This window comes from Podarcis muralis, chromosome 3, assembly GCF_964188315.1.
Source record: "Podarcis muralis chromosome 3, rPodMur119.hap1.1, whole genome shotgun sequence".
Classification (NCBI taxonomy): Eukaryota; Metazoa; Chordata; class Lepidosauria; order Squamata; family Lacertidae; genus Podarcis; species Podarcis muralis.
In genome coordinates this window covers 116,751,629-116,771,236 of record NC_135657.1, presented here as the reverse complement: position 1 = coordinate 116,771,236, position 19,608 = coordinate 116,751,629, and the positions used below count along the sequence as shown (strand labels likewise).

The 19,608-nt window shown below is 38.2% G+C and overlaps 1 protein-coding gene across 5 annotated transcripts in view; it reads left to right on the top strand.

Moving 5' to 3' along the window:
• Positions 1-17,673, top strand: part of AFTPH (aftiphilin) — a 40,884-nt gene extending 23,211 nt beyond the window's left edge. For 3 of the 5 annotated variants that reach the window (XM_028722015.2, XM_077926527.1, XM_028722017.2), the window contains 4 exons: positions 3,354-3,414; positions 4,783-4,866; positions 7,831-7,954; positions 16,521-17,673. In XM_028722015.2, the coding sequence (XP_028577848.2) occupies positions 3,354-3,414; positions 4,783-4,866; positions 7,831-7,954; positions 16,521-16,665 (414 nt within the window). In that variant the 3' untranslated portion in view covers positions 16,666-17,673. The remainder of the gene's footprint in view (positions 1-3,353; positions 3,415-4,782; positions 4,867-7,830; positions 7,955-16,520) is intronic. The other 2 variants (XM_028722019.2, XR_013392414.1) reach the window with 2 other exon arrangements.
• Positions 17,674-19,608: the final 1,935 nt, after the last annotated feature.

The window sequence follows — 19,608 nt, the reverse complement described above, 5'->3', positions numbered from 1 at the left end:
TCCTATACCCCTTCTTACGAATTTGCCCTTTTCATTTTTAAAGCTGTTGTGATACTTACAGAAACCACATGCAAAGATTTTAATCCTTTCCCTATTGCTTTTAACCCTCTTGTGCATTTGAAAGAAGTGCCAGAGTTTTAAAAATAACACTTTCTGTCCTTGAATGTTTTTCCCTCTCCTGCATTTAGATATAGATTATCCTTCCTAGTCCTGTTAAATTCCAGATGATTGGGAAAAGAACAAGTGATTGGAGGAAGTGATCTATAATCTATTTTTATTGAGATTTTAAACATAACCAATAAGTATAATCGATGCCACTTATTTTGTTGGTTTACATCTCTTGTATTTAAAACCAAAAAAGGGTATCCAAACATTAGGACGATCAGACTTGCTTCTTTCTATAGGAGTATGCAAATTACTGAATTTCGCAGAACATGCCTCTAGAGCAGGCCTGCACAGCGTACGTGGGCAACTTGCAACCCTCCAAAGGATTTTGTGCAGCTTGTGAAAAATGCTTTGTCCATGCCCGCCTGGCCCTAATGGGGAGCTGAGCACTCATCTTGCCCAGCCTCCCTGTTTCCCATCCTACCCCTCTCTCATTGCAGGCAGCTCACTCTCTCCCCTTGAGGCGGAGGCAGCTGTGCCTCACGCACCTCGCACTTTCCCGTCAAAACCAACCTTCAAGTCTCAAACAGGACCTAGAAAAGCCCCCTTGCTGCACAACACCTGCCCTCCTCGTGAATCTTTCCTGAGCCCCAATGAAGGAAGGAAGGAAGGAAGGAAGGAAGGAAGGAAGGGGGGAAACTTGGAGGGAAGGCTGCTGAGAGAAAAGCCCTAGATGCAGCCATGTGCTAGCCAACAGGAAAACTCCCTACCCAACTGAGGTCATCCCCTGGGAAACGGCAGCAGTGCTCCCCAAAGGGAGCTTCCTTCTGCCTCCAGCTGAGCCCTCCACGGACCTTCCATAAGCACCCTGACAGATCAGCAGGGCGGGGGAGAAACATGGCCCCCAAAGGACCCACCACTGGAAGCTGTGAATGCCATGGTGGCCATGCCAAAGAGGAGGCCACTGAGGGGCACCGAGACATTGAGCCACAAAGAAGGAAAACCTGCGGGCCACTAAACCAACCAGCTGGCAGATTCCCACCTCCCCTCCGCAGTTGAGGTTGCCCCCCCTCCAAGAAACAACAAGAAGTCCAAGTAGACAGTAGGGGCACCAAGAACAAAAAGGGAGGGGGGGGGAGAGAGAGAGAGAGAGAGAGAGAGAGAGAGAGAGAGAGAGAGAGAGAGAGAGAGAAAGGAGGCAGAGAAAGGAGGCAGAGAAAGCAAGAAAAGTACCAACAACGATGAGAAAAAATACTTTTATTTTGGCCCATACCTACTGCCAAGTTGTGCAGGTCTGCTCTAGAGGTAGTTCTGATAAAATATTGCTATTTTTAATTCCATTCCCATTTGGAACAAATATGACAACAATAATTTTTGCCATGAAACATTAACATATTTTTTTTTAAAGTCTGATAACTAGAATTAGATCTACATAACAAACTGCTTGACTCACCCTACCTGATCCAAAGCATTGTGTTGAAATTATGCATGATGTATGTGTTTTCTCGCCAGTTTTGGATATGTTCAGAATATCTAGCGCTGGCACATAAATTCTCCTAGTTGTCACCAAATGTTTCAGGAGATGTGTAGATCGCTGAACAGATTAGATGAATGGGGTGAATAGGCTGTGTGCCTCTCAGCAGAGGACATCCATAATAGCAGGTTGGGGAATCTCTTTGTGATTTCTGTGTGTGTATATTTCAGTGGCTAGCCCTTTGGTAAGTTAGAGCTCTAGTCTTTTATAAAAGTAAGCTTCAGAACAACTTCACATGCAAGTCTTAGGATCTCTCCTATCATAATTGAAAATTTGTGTAGAATGGTGGGTAAATCTCCTCAGCTGCGCTTTTGTCCATTGCATTTGCATTATTTAGATTGTTCTCTATGCTGTAATCATTATGAGCAGCAACAACAAGAGATGTAATGAAACAATCTGTTGGCACACTTTGATCCGACCTTGCTTTGATGCCTGTTCAAAAAAAGGTGATTCTGCAGTTCACTATGAATGTATAAAAGTAGAGGTAGCAAAAAGTAGAGGGGCAGCAGAAAATAAAGAGAGGCAAGCCTGTTTATGGTAATAACTAGAAGGCCTATTCTTGTAGATAATGAAAACTGCAGATAAAAATTATGAAAATTGTCACTTTATTAGGATTCAAAGATACCACTTCAGAAAGAAATTCCAATCAGAGTTTTTGCCTTTTTTAAAAAAGATTTAAGTATAAACCAGCTTATGGCTCTCCTTTTGCGTAGAGAAATCGGATAAGAAGTACCTTCAGACAGCCCCCCTCCCATGCTTGCCACAGCTTCCACACTTCAGTCCCTAAACCAATAGATTTAGTATACGTGTCTGTTGATTATATATGCCTGTTGGTTTAGGTTTGCCCATTGATGTGCAACCAAATAATACTTTTAGTTATTAATAACTTAACAGTTATTTTAAGATTAAATAATTATTTAAAGAGCATCCCACTGAGCCACTTTTATCCATCTGAAGTTGCATATAACTGTTCAGTTGCATTGTAAGTGACTCTAAGGGTTTTCAAAGCTGCAAAACTGATGATGCTGTTACAGGCAGAGGGGTTTTCAGATGGAACTCACCAGAACTGAGTTCCAGCACCTTTTTGTAGCATGCTGGTAGCTGTATAGAGGCACGGCGCCCAGAGCTGCGTGTCGGAGGCTTCAGCTGCATGGTGCTCGTGGCTTTGTGTTGGAGGCCATGGGGCAGCGCATCAGAGGTAACATCGTAACGCATCCACAGCGCTGCCCTCCCAAAAGCGTTCTTCTCCCCCTAAAAAAAAACTCATCAACTGTCCGTCAAAAAAATGGGGAGTTCCTGCACCTCTTTTTCTAGGGAAAAAAAACACTGGTTACAGGTGAGGCTGGTTCTGTTTCTGCTGCCCTGATCTTAAGCATTCCTGCCAGTGTTACCTGCCTCTAGTGCCAGAGTGATAGCTCTGCAATGCTGGCGTAATATAATGGCCTGTTTCATTGTATTTTGGCAATATTTGCAACTCCCCATAAAAATTTCCAGACCAGGCAGTCTAGGAACAATCTGTAAACCATAGTTATTCTTAGGTTACATGAAACACTATTTTTATGACTTCAGTTTAGTTTAGTTATTACCTCTGGCTCATTGTCCTTTGGCTTTTCAATTGTTGCTTTTTTGCTTGCATGCAAAAGAACTTCATGCGACACGTTTTGTTATGCTATGACCTGACTGTAAAATTTGATTTCTGACTTTTCAACTCTAGGAATCTCTACCACCTGTCCAGTTTGACTGGAGTAGCAGTGGCCTTACTAACCCTTTAGATGGTACGTCTCTCCGTAGAGCCTCTAGCACAAGAGCTAGAGTTAAGAAACCTACAAAGTTCAGACAAACATCTCTCTGCTGATTTATTATATATATATATATATCTGTGTTTGTGTGTGCGTGTGTGTGCGCGCGCGCACACACACACACACACAAAAACACAGATAGATATATACACACATACACACCAAATTTCTTAACTTTGGAAATTCAGGCTTTCTTTCTCTTTAGTTATGCACTATTTAAAGCATTCTGTAGTGTTTAAGAACAAGGTAATACACCATTTTGCTGAATTGGTATTGCATACACGCAACCACATTACATGTTCTAAGAATGGAATAGTTAAATAATTTTTGTTTACTTTATAGCTATCACCTCAACAAACCCTTCCCTGTTTAGACTTTTGTAAAGTTTGAAATGGTATAGTCAAGTGTGTAATTGTGCTTGCTTTCAAGCACAGTTTTTAACATAACCTGTTTGCAAAAGGAACAGTTTTTAAAATTTTAGTTTTCAAATGTGCATATATTTTATCAAAGCTTCAAAATCTAAAGGCCTCTAAATTTAAACTAGGGCTAGTAGATAGTGACATAGTTTCTTAGCCATTTGTTAATAATGCTGTTGAACTTGTCATAATTACTGGCCACACCAGTGACCTAAAAACACTGCTATACAATGTTTAAAGATGTGACCACATTTCGGTCCATATCAGAGTGCTGAAGGAAAGCCTGGATGGACTCTCTTGCTGTTGTCTGGTGTCTTATTACTGCAGTCAATTCATCTTGCTTTCTTTTAACAATTTCTTTAAAATATGTATATCTGATTTTTCTGTTTCAGTATTAAAGGGGAACAATGTAGTTTGCCACCAAGGAGCTGGATGTAATGAGAACCATTGTTACCAATATTCATATTTTGTTTTGCTAACCTACTGACAATCTGCTACTTTAAGCTATAGATACAATTTGTCAGTCTCTTTAAATTATGTAGAGAACATATATGATTTTGAATTAGATGAATAGTTTGGAATTTTAAAAAATGTTTCCCTTTAATTAATCCCTTTGATCTGGATCTCTGGTTCTGTCCATTTTTCTAAACAATGTTGGCTACTTTTTAAGTTATTAGTGTTGAATTCCTTGCTGCTTTTGTACATTAGAATGTACACTGACTTGTTAACATCTTTAGAACCTACAAACTAATATTGTAAGCACTGTTATGTGAATTCTTTTTTTTATATATAAAACAAAACTATGTAATGAGTACTAATTATAACTGGCATGTTCAAGTGTGTGTCTTACCCCCCTTTTTACACATAAATCCCTCCCTTGGCTTACCTTCTATATGGCTGCCTACCAACACGGTCACTGAATTTCAAGCTAGTGGAGGTTCCACTCTTCTGAACCTTGATTTCTTTGGGCCCGTGGATGACAGTAGCTCTAGCACCACCACCACCATCCCAGGTCAGCAGAGTGCTACACTGCAAATTTAATCTCTTAACACTCTTACTAAAAGCATGAGCCGCATTATGTGACTTTCCTACAAACAAGAAGAATGTCTATGCTCCAGTTTTCTCTTAAGATGCCCGCCTTCAATAGTTCCCCCTTCTATCATTTGCCTCCAGTAGTTAGTTAATACTATTTGGTTGGTACTCTAGAATGTTAGGCAAAGAATGGATTTTAAGAAATTTAAGAACTTGAAATGCTTAAAACAATTTTAATTGTGGGCTAAAATCTTGATGTATCCCACTTGAAAATGCAGTTGGAATAAAATCCTAGTATTCCTGAGAATGTTGCTCAGTTGAAAAAAATCTTAAGACTATGATTAATGCACTTGCTTATGGGTCTCATTAATCTTAGTACTTAACATCTTCTGAAGATAACCAGTAGATGGCTGCAATTTCTTCTTGCAGAAATGGAAGTTTACAAACAAGAGCTTACACCTAGCTATTTTATAGATAAGCTTTGCTGTTGTCATTTAAGGCAATATAAACGTATTGTAGTTCTGCATGACACGTAATGCCTTAAATATTTTAATCGTTGAGTTGAAAAAACTGGAAATTTAGAAGAAAAATCTGATTAGTTATAGCATATCTTTTTACAGAACAGTCTGCTTCAGTTTAATTCTCTTGAAAGATAAAGCTGTTTCTCGCTTTACCTTGAATTATTAATCTGTTGGGAAATCAGAATGCAAAGAGATGTGGTTACTAAAGGAGTGGCATCTGTTAAATCCTGCAGCTGCAGGATTATTGAACAAAGGTGGGGGAACCTGTGTTCCTCCTGATGTTGTGGTTTTTCAACTCCTATCACTCCCAGCCTGCATCGCCAATGACCAGGGATGATGAGAGTCATAGTTCAACAACATCTGGAGGACCACAAGTTACTCATTCTGGAACAGAAGATGTGAACACACTTCCCATACCCTTGTACAGCCCTCTGCTTGGAGTTTATGTTCCTCGATAGAGCAGAGTTTGCCCATGCATTTAAGGGGGGGGGGGAGAACAGGACTCCATTATGATCTGTAGAGATTTTTTTCATGGTGGGAAAAATCACATCCTTGATTTTTTGTGTATGTGTGAGGATTCTTATACATCATTGTCATGATTAATTTTTCACTTCTAGTGTTTATGTTTCAGAACTACTTGATCATATTTTCTGGAAGTCAAAAGTACAGAAACTTCTTGAGTTTTGTATGGTAGTTTGATATAAAACTTCACACACTACTTTTAAATCCATCTATGCATTCCACAGTATTGATGATTATTAGTAGACATTTTTTGGCATCTAGTAAAATACGGTTTGACTACTTCTGATACATTCATTTGAAGTGATTATAAAGAAGGCACCTTATCATTTATTATGGGTTTTCATTAGAATATTGTCAACAAATTCGCAGATGTCATCATTGTTTGTAGGTTTTCTGGCTTGTTTCTTGGAAAGTCATTTGCTTCTAGCCTGCAGCTCTCTGTGTGGGTTATGTATGTAATTTTGTGTGGTGTGTGTGTTTTGCCTAAGCTAGGCGCTTGATCTAAACTTGGTTGCCTAAATTTCCTCAATCTCATTAAGGTTTTTATAAATATACGCATTTTCTTTGAAAATCCTTTTCTTTTGTTAGCTGCCTTTTAATCATTTTGGTGAAAGGCGGTATATATTTTTTAAAATATATGCATTTAAAATATAGGTATATATTCTTTATGGGTATTAGTAGACACTTTTAGATAATATTGATCTATGGCAGTATTTTTTTAAAGCACTTTAGTGAAATGATTGCAGTATCAGAACATGTAGTAGTAGCAGTTATAATAATCATATGCTAAGGTAATAAATTTCACCTAATGAGTGTAGTTGACAAATGGCTTGAAAATACAAAGTGCTGCAACATGTTATGAATCCTTCTTAGATATTGGAAATTTTAGTTGTGATTTTTAAAATCTTAAATACTTACAGCTTTATTCAGTGGCATACCTTAATGGGATTTCAGAAGCTTTGTTTCTTGTAATGTTATTTCTGTATGTGACTCTTCAGAAGGCCTGGGCCTGTTGTATTTAAGGGTTCTGTAAACATCTGACAGCATTTCAAATGTATTCTGTATTTTAATTTGAGATTTGAACATGGGACTGTTTCAGTTGATCGCAAGGTTGAAGTGGATATGAGATGCAAGTGCTGCTCCATCTTTGCCTTAACCAAAGGATTCTCTACTTGATCATTCTACGTAACAGATAGTGTCACCCTTTAACCATCATATGAATAATTTCTGATGAAAGTTTTGTTGTGGTATATCTTGGAGTCCTCATCAAAATGATTTTTAAAAAATGGATGTCTTCCCATTTTTGCCATTTTGAACTCCTAGGTGTCTCAGCTTAAAAAAAAAAAATTAAACTGAATTCCATCAGTTTGTCCAATTATATTACATATTTCTAGAAGCTTGCTTTGAGATATTTCATTGAATCCTGAAATCAACTCTTTCCATAATTGTGTCCAAATAAAAGGTGAGAAACAAATAAGAAGGTTGAGAAATTGTTTATACTTTAGTGAAAAGAAAAAAAAATGCATGAGGACTTCAAATACTCTCTACTTGTATGTTCTACAGAGACAGTGGAATGGAAATGGAAGTTAAAGAATCAATGTGTAGCAATGAAATAATGTTCTAAATAATAATGTAAAGCCTTGGAGGATTTTGGTATAAGAAGAAAATGATTGTTCAAATTTGCTTTTCACTCCTGGCTGATATCTTGTATGCCAGTTTTATCTGCAACTCCAATTCTCTGAGTAGTGCATGATGAAAATTAGCAAGTTGTATCTCAATCACATATTAGACATTTAAGTAGCTCAGATGTTTACAGAAGATGGAAATACAGTATCCTAAATTGCAGTTGAACATGTGACACTTGTTTCCATCTATCACTGATTATAATTTTATGCTATAAGGTGTGGATCCAGAACTGTATGAGTTGACAACTTCCAAGCTGGAAACCTCCAACTCCACCAGTAAAGTGACTGATGCATTCGCAAAGCTAATGTCCACAGTAGAGAAAGCAAGCACATCAGCAAGGTAAATCACTGTGATTAGTGACCCTTATTATTGGAAGTTAAAGCTTGTTCAGTAACTGCAGCTTAAATATCACCTGATGCATGAGTTCAGTTCCGTGATAGATCTCCTTAGATCTCTATTGCTGTACTAGTATATATTTTCCAGAGATTCTATTCTGCGTCTAAGGTCACAATTAAATCCATTGGATTGAAATGAGCTGTCAGAACTGTTGCTTTTAAAGTTTTCAGCCTCTCCACAGTGGTATGCAGCCTTCTAGTGGCTCATCTGCACTGCTGAAAGCTCACTTGTAAGCCACAAAACTGACATTTCCCATGTTATAAACTGTGAGTGACAGCAGGAATGCAGCTTCTAGCTGAAAGCAGGAATTGTCTTCGATGTGAAATGCCTTAACACTTTTGCAAACATGCGTATATATACTCTCTCTCTCTCTCTCTCTCTCTCTCTCTCTCTCTCTCTCTCTCACACACACACACACACACACACACACACACACCCCAGCTACTGCATAATCCCCTTTTTTGTGCAAACCCTTATTTTGTGCATAGCATAATAAGCAGCCATCACTTATTAATTAACTATTTCTAGGAATCTAGAAACAGAATATGATTTCTTCCTATGTAGGGAATGGGATGGAAGACTGCAAGTAGGGGTCCACTAGTAGGATAATGGACTGTGCTCAGGCTATGCTTGTGTGCATCACACAAATCACATCTGATTTGTGTGTTACGCCTATTTGTTAAAACATTTATATCCTGCCTTTCCTTTAAAAAGCAAGTATGTAATATAGAATAAAAGTACAACAGAGACATTTCAGATTGTGAATATGGTAGCACTGCTTCCCTAGGAATGTGTGGCACTCTTCTGAATTGCACATTATGTAGCTCCATGCACAGATACAACATGTGAGATGACTGTGCTGGTTGACAGGTGCTTGGATACTGAAGTAGTGAGTTGTGGCAACTTGCATGTGCTGTGAATACTAATTTTAGTTTTGATCAAACAGCAGAGATTTGAGGTGATACAAAACATTGGTTTTCATTAAGTCAGCTCACAAATTCAAAAGTAGCAAGTTGTCATGAGCTAAACTGAAAGTATACAGAGAACAGCTGTAGCAGGGAATGCATGAGGCTATTACAGAAGTTAGCAAATGGTACGTGTGTAACTCTTACTGCAAGAGCCCTTTACACATGTAACATTAACTCCTGTAATGGCCTCATTTTCAGAACTATTTCTCTGCTGTGTTACATTCAGCTGTTTGCCACTAGGGGGGAGTGCTAAGCCTTGATGAATCTTTGCTCAGGTCATTTTCAACTTGACTTTTCATCAGTTCTGATATAAGAAAAGTGAAAATGCAGTCCTGCTTGACACTTTTAATTTTTTGTTTTATTTTTACTTACACTGTAGCCTTCAAAATAGAAAACTAAAAGGCTTCAGTCTTTCATGCCAGAACATTCCTTGCCTCCACTGCTTCTGTACAATGTAGATATTACCCCCCAAAGCTTAACCTCATAATATTTTTGCCAAGTGCATAGGGAGTTGAAGACCTCTTTACTTATGCTGACTCTTCATAGGTTTGTAATGATTTGCCTGGCCTGACCTTTTCTGATCTGGTAGAGATGGACAAGGACAAAGGGGTAAAATGTGAGTGAAGTACCAAAGGCAGGGGGTGGGCAGTGAGAGATCATCTTGGTACAAAGACACAAAATTAGCATGATTGCTGCTCCTCCAAAGTACAAGAATTATTTGTTGTAAACATAAGTGTGATACACTATCCTGTGAATGTGTCCTTTATGTTATATTGTCTAATCTACTCTTAGGCGTGAGTTGCACATAACGTAGATGTTGCACATGGTGGCAGCTGAAGGAGAGTGTGGTGTTGAACCTTGTTAGACCCTGTCCTTTGCTCATGGCACTGTTAGAGGAAATTTTCAGGGTGGACAGAAACCTTTTATGTACTGTCCTGCTTAGCTTGTCTGTGTGGGTGGAGTTACTATGGAACAGCTGGGACCACGTACAAGTTTCCAGCATTGGACACATCTCAGTTGCTAAATAAATACTCACTTTGAATTAATGTTTATCCTCTAAACCACAAATGCAGCAGGGAGAGAGACAGGGAAAGAAAAACTATTCACAATTATGTCTATTTAAGCGGGGGGGGGGTACCTAAAGCAGGAAGAGTTGCCATGTTTAAAATTCCATCTCTCTTAGATTGGAATTGTGATTAAAGCCTCTGTGTTGCTAGTTGAAATGAAGAAATTTTAATACATTGTCTTTTTCACTTGAGAAAAAAAAATATCATGATGGCTTATTTCATTTCAATAATAAATGTTAGAACAGTACTAATTTTATTAATAGAATACTATGCATTGCCAAATAAGGCCCTTCAATTCTTGGGAGCAGCTTCTTGGGACACACGAGAGGCTACAATAGGGAAGAGGGCATAGAAGTCCCATTCCACTTACTGTGTTTTGGATCTGACTTAATGTATCCTAATTCACATATATATCAAAGGAAGTTCAGATCTGTGACGTAAGTAGAATATGCCTATTAAAGATGACATCAAGACACCAGCTCACTCAAATGAGGTTTGTTCAGTCCAACCATAGCTGAATGTGACAAAAAATACTGTATTCCTTTTTTAAATTTAATTTTATTTTATTTTTGGACAGTAGGAATTGTGGATGTTCCATACAGCCTGTTTATTCACACTGTTTGGTTCTTACCCTTCACTTTCTAGTGCTATTATTATTTTATAACCACAAAAAGTCTAGTAAGAAAGATGATGAAAAATCCACTGGAAAGTGCATGATAATAACCCCTAGTTGACAAGGTCATATCTAGCTTCCACATAATTTGAGATTTCAACAGGGACTAGAACCTCCAGACACTTTTTATGTGATTTGGCATTCCTTCATGACACCTACCATCATTTTCAAGAGCCTGGCAAATCTTGGAACTGTGTTTGATGATCTGATGAAGTTGATCGTCTTTACATGGACTTTCCTATTTTAACTCATGTAAAACCACTCATTCTACATGCCTGTTTCATAGTTTTGTTTGTCACTTTTTAATTTTTGTTGTTATTATGAAATGAAATAATAATATAATCTCTGCATAAATATATCCAGATGAATAGTTAGTAAATAGGCAAGATTTTATGGATGAATACTTAGTAAATAGGCAACCCCTTCAGATTTTATGTGAACATAATACACTTGAATTCTCAGTAAATAGCTAGTCTGGAAGCTTGTTGTGTTCACTTTTTCCATGTTGTGCCTCTTTACTATGCTGAAACTTTACCAGTCTGTCTGGGCATATTAACATACTATGCAGCTATCTGCAAACAAGGCAGCCTGGATCAAAGATGTCTGCCTGCCTTTGTTAAACCTATTATCAACAGTTTTTTTGGCTTCTCTCTTAAAGGATAACTATCTGGAGTCCCAGGGGCTACATTTCAGCCCCCTACATAGCTTCTAATCCCATTTTGCCCAGAAGAAAAGTAACAGAACAAAATCATATCTCCCAAGTCCCTGCACCCCCAGAATAGAAAGTGAAATGTCCTGTATGTCCATACATTTCAGGGGCTTTTGTTAATAGGCTGTCTAAAATATTAGACTCATTCCCTGAATATGTGGCACAACTACTTTATTGTGCACAATCAAGGTACAGGAAAACGGCTCCCAATACCTCACTGTGAACAGTGAAGGTCTGAGCAGAATTCACCCTTCTTGTTTTACATTCCTGTCAGAAAGTTGGATTTTGGTGTTTGACATCCTCATGGGAAGGGTAAGATTTGGGTTTGTTGGTTGTGGTTTTTTTAAATACTTTAGAAAGACATAGCCTTTCTAAATATAGCAAACATTTTTATATGTGATCTGTTTCAAATTTCTGTGATCTTCCGTTGACACAAGATACAAATTTTACTTTTCACCCAGTAGCTGATGCAAGAACTGCCATAAATGGTCTGGGTCTTACTCTGTGAGTTTTAGTATTGGGCATATGAGTAGCAACTTTTTTGGAAAAGGTCAGCTCTTTACTAACATAGGGGATGCCCACACTGCACTCTTCTGATCATGAATGTGGCAGAGACCTAAGACAGATATTTTACAACATATGGGAGATGAGGTCACATTTAGACGGTGTTCTCAAATTTCCACTGGGAAAGAATATCATCAAAATGGAGATCTAGAGGTAAGGTTCCCAATCAGTGAGTTTTGCTGTAATGCTATTAAATATTTAACTAGTTAGATTTGTTGTTTTACAGATTCAGTGCAGTCTTCTGGTACAGAGTCACTTTGGCCACAGTAACATTAAATCACAGCCATCTAAAAATAAGTATTAAATAGTGCTTTGGAATTAACAGGTTAATCTCTAGCTTGTATGAGACCTATAAATGGTCATTTGATTAAATAGTTAGACTGAGTCCCTCGTCTGTGCGGCTGTATACAGGATATTTTACTTTCTGTTCTGAAAATGCAATACAATACTGGCACTTGTGAAGTTTGACTTTGAAACAGTATTTTATTAATTAATGTTGTCAGTATACTGTCCTGAAAGTTACCAATATTGTACCAATTTGTACCAATATTGTTGTCAGTCTCTCCCCCCCCCCCCAAAAAAAAATTTTTTTTTCCTAAAGACTGGGTTGAAAGAGGCCAGCTCTGCCAGTTCTAGCAGATATTATTATGGAAATATGCTTGTATAACCTTTCAGATTCACCTTCTTTTGTGGAAAAGTGAATTCTAAGCAGCTAATAAAAATAGTTTCAGCTCTAAGTGCTAAAATAGCAGCAGCCCAGTGCAACACCACAGATGCAGTAGCCCATACGCAGTAAACGGATGTGGCGGAATCTCAGCTACAAAGAGCCTACTCACTACGGATGTCTTCCTTCAGACACCTACCCTACAAAACACATGCAGAGAGCAATTTTGCCCAGGAGAGTGGTAGGCTCTGCCTCACTGGGCATCTTCAAGCAGAGACTTGGTTGCTATCTAGTGGGGTTGAACTGCCTCTGGATTTCCTACATTATGACTGAAGTTGGATTATGTGGCTTACAAACCCCCTTATTGCCTTTTAGGGCTCTTTATGTTTAGAGAAAAAGTGGGTGGGGAAAACATTGTAGGTTCATAAAATTATGCATGATGTGAAGAAAGTGGCTAGAGTTTTCTCCCTCATCCAGTGAATTTGATTAGCAGTAGACATAGAAAAAGATAATTAAGTTTTGGGATTCACTACCACAGGATGTGGCTATAACCACTAGCTTAGAAGACATGAAAAGGGAACTAGACAAATGCCTGGAGATATCAATGGCTCTGGGGCATGATACTGTATTCCTTACTCTGTTTTTTCTGCTAAGATGTACAGTAGGAATTGTGAACCCAGAACCCAGTTTCAGAGGGCAGTTTGCTGCTGAAGACCAGTTGTTGCAGAAAAGGTCTACTGCTTTCAAGCTATGCTCATAACCATCCAAATGCCTTTGGGAAACCCACTGTGGGAAGCATGAAAGTGAGCTAGATGTTCTTATGTTCATAAACTTAAAAGAAACTGGTGCTACGTAAGCACACATGCTAGAATGGAAAGTAGAAGGTTTTATACATGGTTGGTCAAGGAAGTAAGAATTAGACTTGTGTGTGTAACCTCGCATTTGTGTTCTACTGCACATGGTGCGTCTATATTCATAATCCGACACCAAATGAATCAATTGTATTACTTGTGATACTTTTCATACAAAGGAGAGAGACTGGCTTTACACCGCACAGTGTGAAGTCCTCTCAGAGCAGTGTAATTATATCCTCCTGAGCAAAGAAAGCAGGGTTAGAATCATTGCTTTGGAGCCATAGCCACAAGTTTATGGTGGTTACAATGCACGAGTTTGCAATGCAAAGCTGTAATAAATTTGTTTCCTTATGCAGTAGCACTATGTGTTTAGGTATCTTGAAGTGTGCATTGATGGCAATCTGCAGAAATGCAATATTTGTTAGTCTTAACCTGCACTACAGAACAAAGATGAACCCTGAAGATGTCACAAAAATAGAATGAGGGAGGAAAGTTTCTTGATTTGTAGTAGATAGAATTGTATAACAGTTGTATAATGGATTCTTTGGCTTGGCACAGAAATCATAAGAAGCCACTCAGTGAAAAAGTCCCTATAGTTTATCTACTGGGTTGTGCATAATGGGAAATGAAATGAAATAGAATACATTTGCCACATTGCCACCCCCTCTCCCCTTTTCCTCACGAAAACTGGAGGAGCGGGGTGTACTACAACTACCAACGTGATCCTGGCTCCGCAAATAAGTGTGAATAAATATTTATTGATTGCATTTCTACTGTACAGTTGTTTACATGTTTGTAACAAGTAGGTGGTATTGGGTATGCTGGTTGTTGTTGAAAACCAGATAATGTATAGATTTTTTTTTTAAAAAAAGGCACTCAGACACACACAAATACATATAAATGTGTTTTTACTGCTATGTTAGAAATAATCCCAGTCTTAATTGGTTTGCACTCTGCCATCAAAATCTAATAATCTAGAATCTAGTCCTCATCAGAATCTAGTAAAGGGAAGAGGTAAATGCAAACATTATTAGCTGAGTGGTGCAAGCTTTTGTGTAATGCTGCAATAAAGCACACTGGCACTTCAGAAGCTTTCATAAAGTTATTCACTGCAACCCCCCACATGACCCATCTGTTCAACAACGTCATAAAAGGGGCCCCCATCCCTAAAACCTGGTCCTCCTCCAAGATAGTCTCCATTCCAAGGCTACTCAAGGACAGCCGTAAGGTAGAACTAGACACTGGAAGAACCTATCAGAAGTGAAGATAGGCCACTGGTACCAAAATGCATGGGAAACTGCCCTACTAGAGAAGTTGGCCAACCAACTCTAGCACAGGGACAAACAAAGGACACCTTCACCCCGGTGTGGCTCCTCCTCTTCACATACACAGCACAACAGGTCAATGACCTATCCCTCCCTCCCAACAGCATACAAATCAATATGGTGGCTAACCTGACCCAACAACCTACACACAGACACCCCACAGATACAAACAAGCCACACTGCAATCAACTGAACACAGCCAACCAAACTCGGGACCCCCTGACCTCTCACATTATCAATAAAAAGAAATAAATACATAAACAAAGGACCTAGCCATGGGATGCTGATACAAACCCTCTACACTAATAATAGGCAATAGACCGAAAGAACAAGACCCCATCTCTTTTTCCCCTTTCCCCCCAAATGCAAGATGTCTATGACAAAAGTGTCTCTCACTAAATGTAAACGAACTGTGAAAAAGACTAGGAATTGAAAGTGGAGACAATAGATGCACCTTTCCCTCTTTGTCTGTTCATTTTGTAACACAAAGAACTTTAATAAAAACTAATTTTAAAAATTTATTCAGTATATTCTTTAGATATATATTTTGTGGGTAAACCAAGCTAGTGAAAATGCAGTTCTCTCCTGGCGTTGTTTAGGAATGTGTTCCTACAGGTATACAAGCTAGTATTATACTGTACAGCAAAACTTATTGTGTTGAAACAATTAAAAGAAAAAAGACATTTCTTCAGTATTGCAACTATATGTAAGAGGGTATTACTTGAAGAAAGTACAGGCTAGATTGGTTCATAGACTGTATCTGTGTAGCCTTGTACAAATAGTAATTTTTTACCTGTGGGGCGGGCAGAGCAAAATGAGCAATTATTTGTGTTATCTTGAAATCAACCTTTCTGCAGTCACCTGTGCTGACATTTCCCTTCTGTTCTATGCCATGTCCATTTAAGAATTCCTTTGTGAGTTGTGCTGCAAAGAGTCTGCACTTCTAAAATTGTAAACTAAGCACAAGATTCTAATGAAATAGGAATACCTGGTATCACTTTCCTCTTTAGAAGTCTGAACTTTAGGGACTTTGGGGTTAGAGTGGACTGCAAGAAACACCAGGTTCTAGTCACAGTAACCTGCTCTCTATGTTTAGTGTTCATGAATTCCATTTCAAAAGTAGAGATTTTGGGGGGAGGGTTGTCTCATGTAAGGTTTTCTGTGAAAATAAGGGTATCCTCACAACCCTGTTCTGCAGTGGTTGAAAAGTGTTTCATCCTCTTAAGCTCCTGGATATGCTCAGGTACAAATTCTGTATCTTCTATAGGGAAACATATTGGCTAAGATGACTTCCTCTATTCAGGTATCTTTCCACAGTGATTTTAACAAACATGATATAAGATTCAAGTGTTCAACAGATTTCAAATTCTATTTCCTTTCAGTTGTGTAACTTAAGGGTTTTGATTTCATATTTAGTTAATAGGTAGTAGGATTTGATCCTCTAGCAGTTGTGTTAAGGACCTGTTAACAGTTCAGAATGAAGCATTGAATTTACATGAAGTTCTGTATGTGAGGAGAGAACCAGTTTTCTCATTGCCAGGGTTGTAATAAGCCCCAAATACTAAATAGCCACGTGAGGCAATACTGAAGTATATGGCACAACTTTCCTTCAGAGAGGTTGCCTTATCTGAAGACCTTTCTCTAGCAATTCTGAGTAACTTTTCTTTTAACTTTTTTTTTAATAGAAAGCCCAAAAAGGAAGAACAACTCAGTGAAGAGGCTGCCAAGGTGATTTCTAGCCTTCCTGACTTATCTTTCATGCATGCCAAGGTGTTGATGTTCCCAGCCACATTAACACCTTCAACAAGTTGCCAAGGCAAGGTAGACTAAGGTGAAGTGAATTGGACAATTTCCATTGATTCTTGCCCTAGCCCCCCCTTTCTGGGTCCTATGAAGTGATCTTGCTTCAATTAAAAATAATTCAAGTTCAGATGATTTGTTGGTAAGCAGCACTAGAAAGGTATACATACTTATGTATATTTATTTACATATTGGAGTCCTAAATTTATATTAGACAAATGTAAATAACTGGAGAGGATTGAACCTTTTTTGAAGATTTATCCTTTTTTGTTGTGTTGGGGTGTAACCATTTTGTCTTTGTGGAATACACTGGTAGTGTCCTTCTTACAAAACTTTCTAAACAATTTTTAAAAATTGAAATTTCCAACTTTTGCTCTTCATGAAATTTCCCTTTGCCCCCCCACGCCACCCAATTTAATAACTTACCCTTGATGAAAATCCTTTTACTGAAAGCTTTAAAGCTTACGGTCTTTCAGTAGTCTACTTTTAAGCAGGCTTCCCTTATTTTTCATCTCAAGTGGCTTTTTTCTTTTTTGCAGGGGTGGGGTGGGGCTAAGTGGTTGATTTTTTTGATTTTATTTTTAGCTTTTTGACTTCTAACAGTGTGGATTTATCATCATTGCCTTTCAAGAGGTTTGCTGTCAATTCTCTTTAGTTAAGTGATCACTGCCTAAGCACTTGATTCTCGAGATCTATGTGTTAATCAATTTGGTTTGGGATGGAAGGACCAAAACTGTCTAAATGTCTTACACTGAAATATACCTGTTACATTTTTTTGTTGTTGTACCACTATCCCTATATTTTGATTTTGCACAGTGTAAATTTGACATAATCATAGATTGCTATGGTTTAGGCTGTATGTACAGTAAAACTATGGGTTGTAAATGTTTGGGGAAATTCCTATGGAAAAAAGAGAATGCTATGTAGAGCAACCTCTAACAAGGTTTATGTGCATGCCTGAGGTCTTTTTGAAATTTCAGTGTATAAATTTCCTCTTAGCTTACACAAAATAAAAAATAAAGTTATATAGTCTGTTAACGTGTGTAGTAATATTGTTTTTCTTCCTACTTTTACTGTACTGCCAAAGGCAGTAGGAATATCGCTTTTTCAGAGAGAAAAGGTCTACTTGCAGAATATTAACTCTGTACCTTAACAAAAAGCACTGGGTTTGGGGGGGGGGTTGGGGGGTTTTAAGAACCAATTCATTTTTTTGTTAACACATGTGGGAATGCGTTCCTTCTGTTGTACCAAAGTTGTCTGGAAAACCAAAGCGTTTGGGCCATGGCTGGAGTCCACACTGGAAGCTCACAAGAGTCTCTTCCTAGTTGGTAGGGCTAGGTCAAAGAGGTTGGTGGTCACTTCTAGGTTGCTCACCCACTTCTAAACTCTTCACATAAGGGGCACACTCATTGTGACATACAGTATAGTCTATAACACTTCTGCAGAGAAAAAGGTAAGGTTCCCTGCTAACTTTTTCTGTCCAGTACCATTATAAATATCCTTTCATAGAAGAGCAGTGCTTTGTAGTTTATTATTTTGCCTTTCCCCCTCTGGACGCTTCCTAAAAACCCAGACACATAGTGATGAGTTACAGTTATGCTTCAAGACAGTTCAGGCAAAAACATTCCTTTTTAAACCAGGCCTTTGACTTTTAACAATCTATGGCCTTTTAGAGTGGGTGGTGTGTTTTAATGTATTTTTTTCTCCTTGTTTTAATGTATGCATTTTTAAAAAGTTGTTTTGTAAGTTGCTTTGAGTTGTTGTGGTATAAAAAGAGCTACTGATACATTTAATTTATAATTATAGCACTTTCTTCTGTCTTAACACCATCCTCTCTAAAGTGTTGATTGCTTCTCAATACGGAATAAAAATTTTGGTCAATATTTTGCATTAACAATGTCTTGTTAAGATATTAACTCTCTTAAATATACAGGCACAGCCTTCTGAATGCCAATAACAGTAACATCAGATCATCTTATTTTATTTACAGTATTCTTTCTATTGCATCTCTTTCTTGTGTCCCAAATTGTTTTGCCTCTTCATACTCCCACCAGTTGTGAAAATAGCTGCCCATATAAGCCACATTTTCTAATAAGTTGTGGCCAGTAGGGCAGTGTTAATACAAAGCCCACCTGCTTTAACAATTTGTAGAATATATTCTCTATAAAGCTGATAATTCATTAGTAGTAATGTGTTCTAGCCTTGAACATACAACTATTTTTCTTTCTTCCCACTTCTAACAACATGTGCTGCATGGTAAAAATAAGAGCTTTTGTTTCCATGCCCTAAAATATTTGGTAAAAAAGAATTCACCCTAATGTTATAACTGCAGAAAAGAACTATATAGCTATTGTATCAGGACGGTGGTTGAGAGTTAACTCAAGATTCAAGGCTAGTAGGATAAGCTATTGAAAGCTTTCCAGGAGGGGGATGGAGTAGGAATGCCAGCTGCAAGCTGAGAGCTTCTGTCTTCAGACAATTGCCCTTAGTGGCAGCTGCCCATTTGTCTTGATGTGCAAGGGCTGGTGCTCCAACAGAAACAGGAAGAAGACGTGGAGAAGGAGGTTGTCTGATCACTAATGTTCAAACACAGACCGTTAGCTTCTAGTTAGCTATCCTCTTTATCATAAGTCCTCACTCCATCCCTGATAGGACAGAAATCATGGTCAAAGTGTCCATTTTTTTTAAGCTTGGTTACAGGCTTTCTGTTTTTATAGAGGAAGGTTTATTCTTATGCAGATTCGCTCTCTTTCTCTGTTTAATATGTATAACAGAAAGAGTGAAAATGGTGTAGGACAGTGATGGGCAACTCAGTCTAGCCCAATTCTAGAAACAACTTTGCCATACAGCTCAGGTGCTATTTTGCATTCAAACGGGGTCAAGGCTCTTTACTGTAGATGGGAGCTAAGACCTTCAGAAACCTCTACTTACTATGCCCACAAGCACTAATTTTCTTCTGCAGTAGGAAGTGCT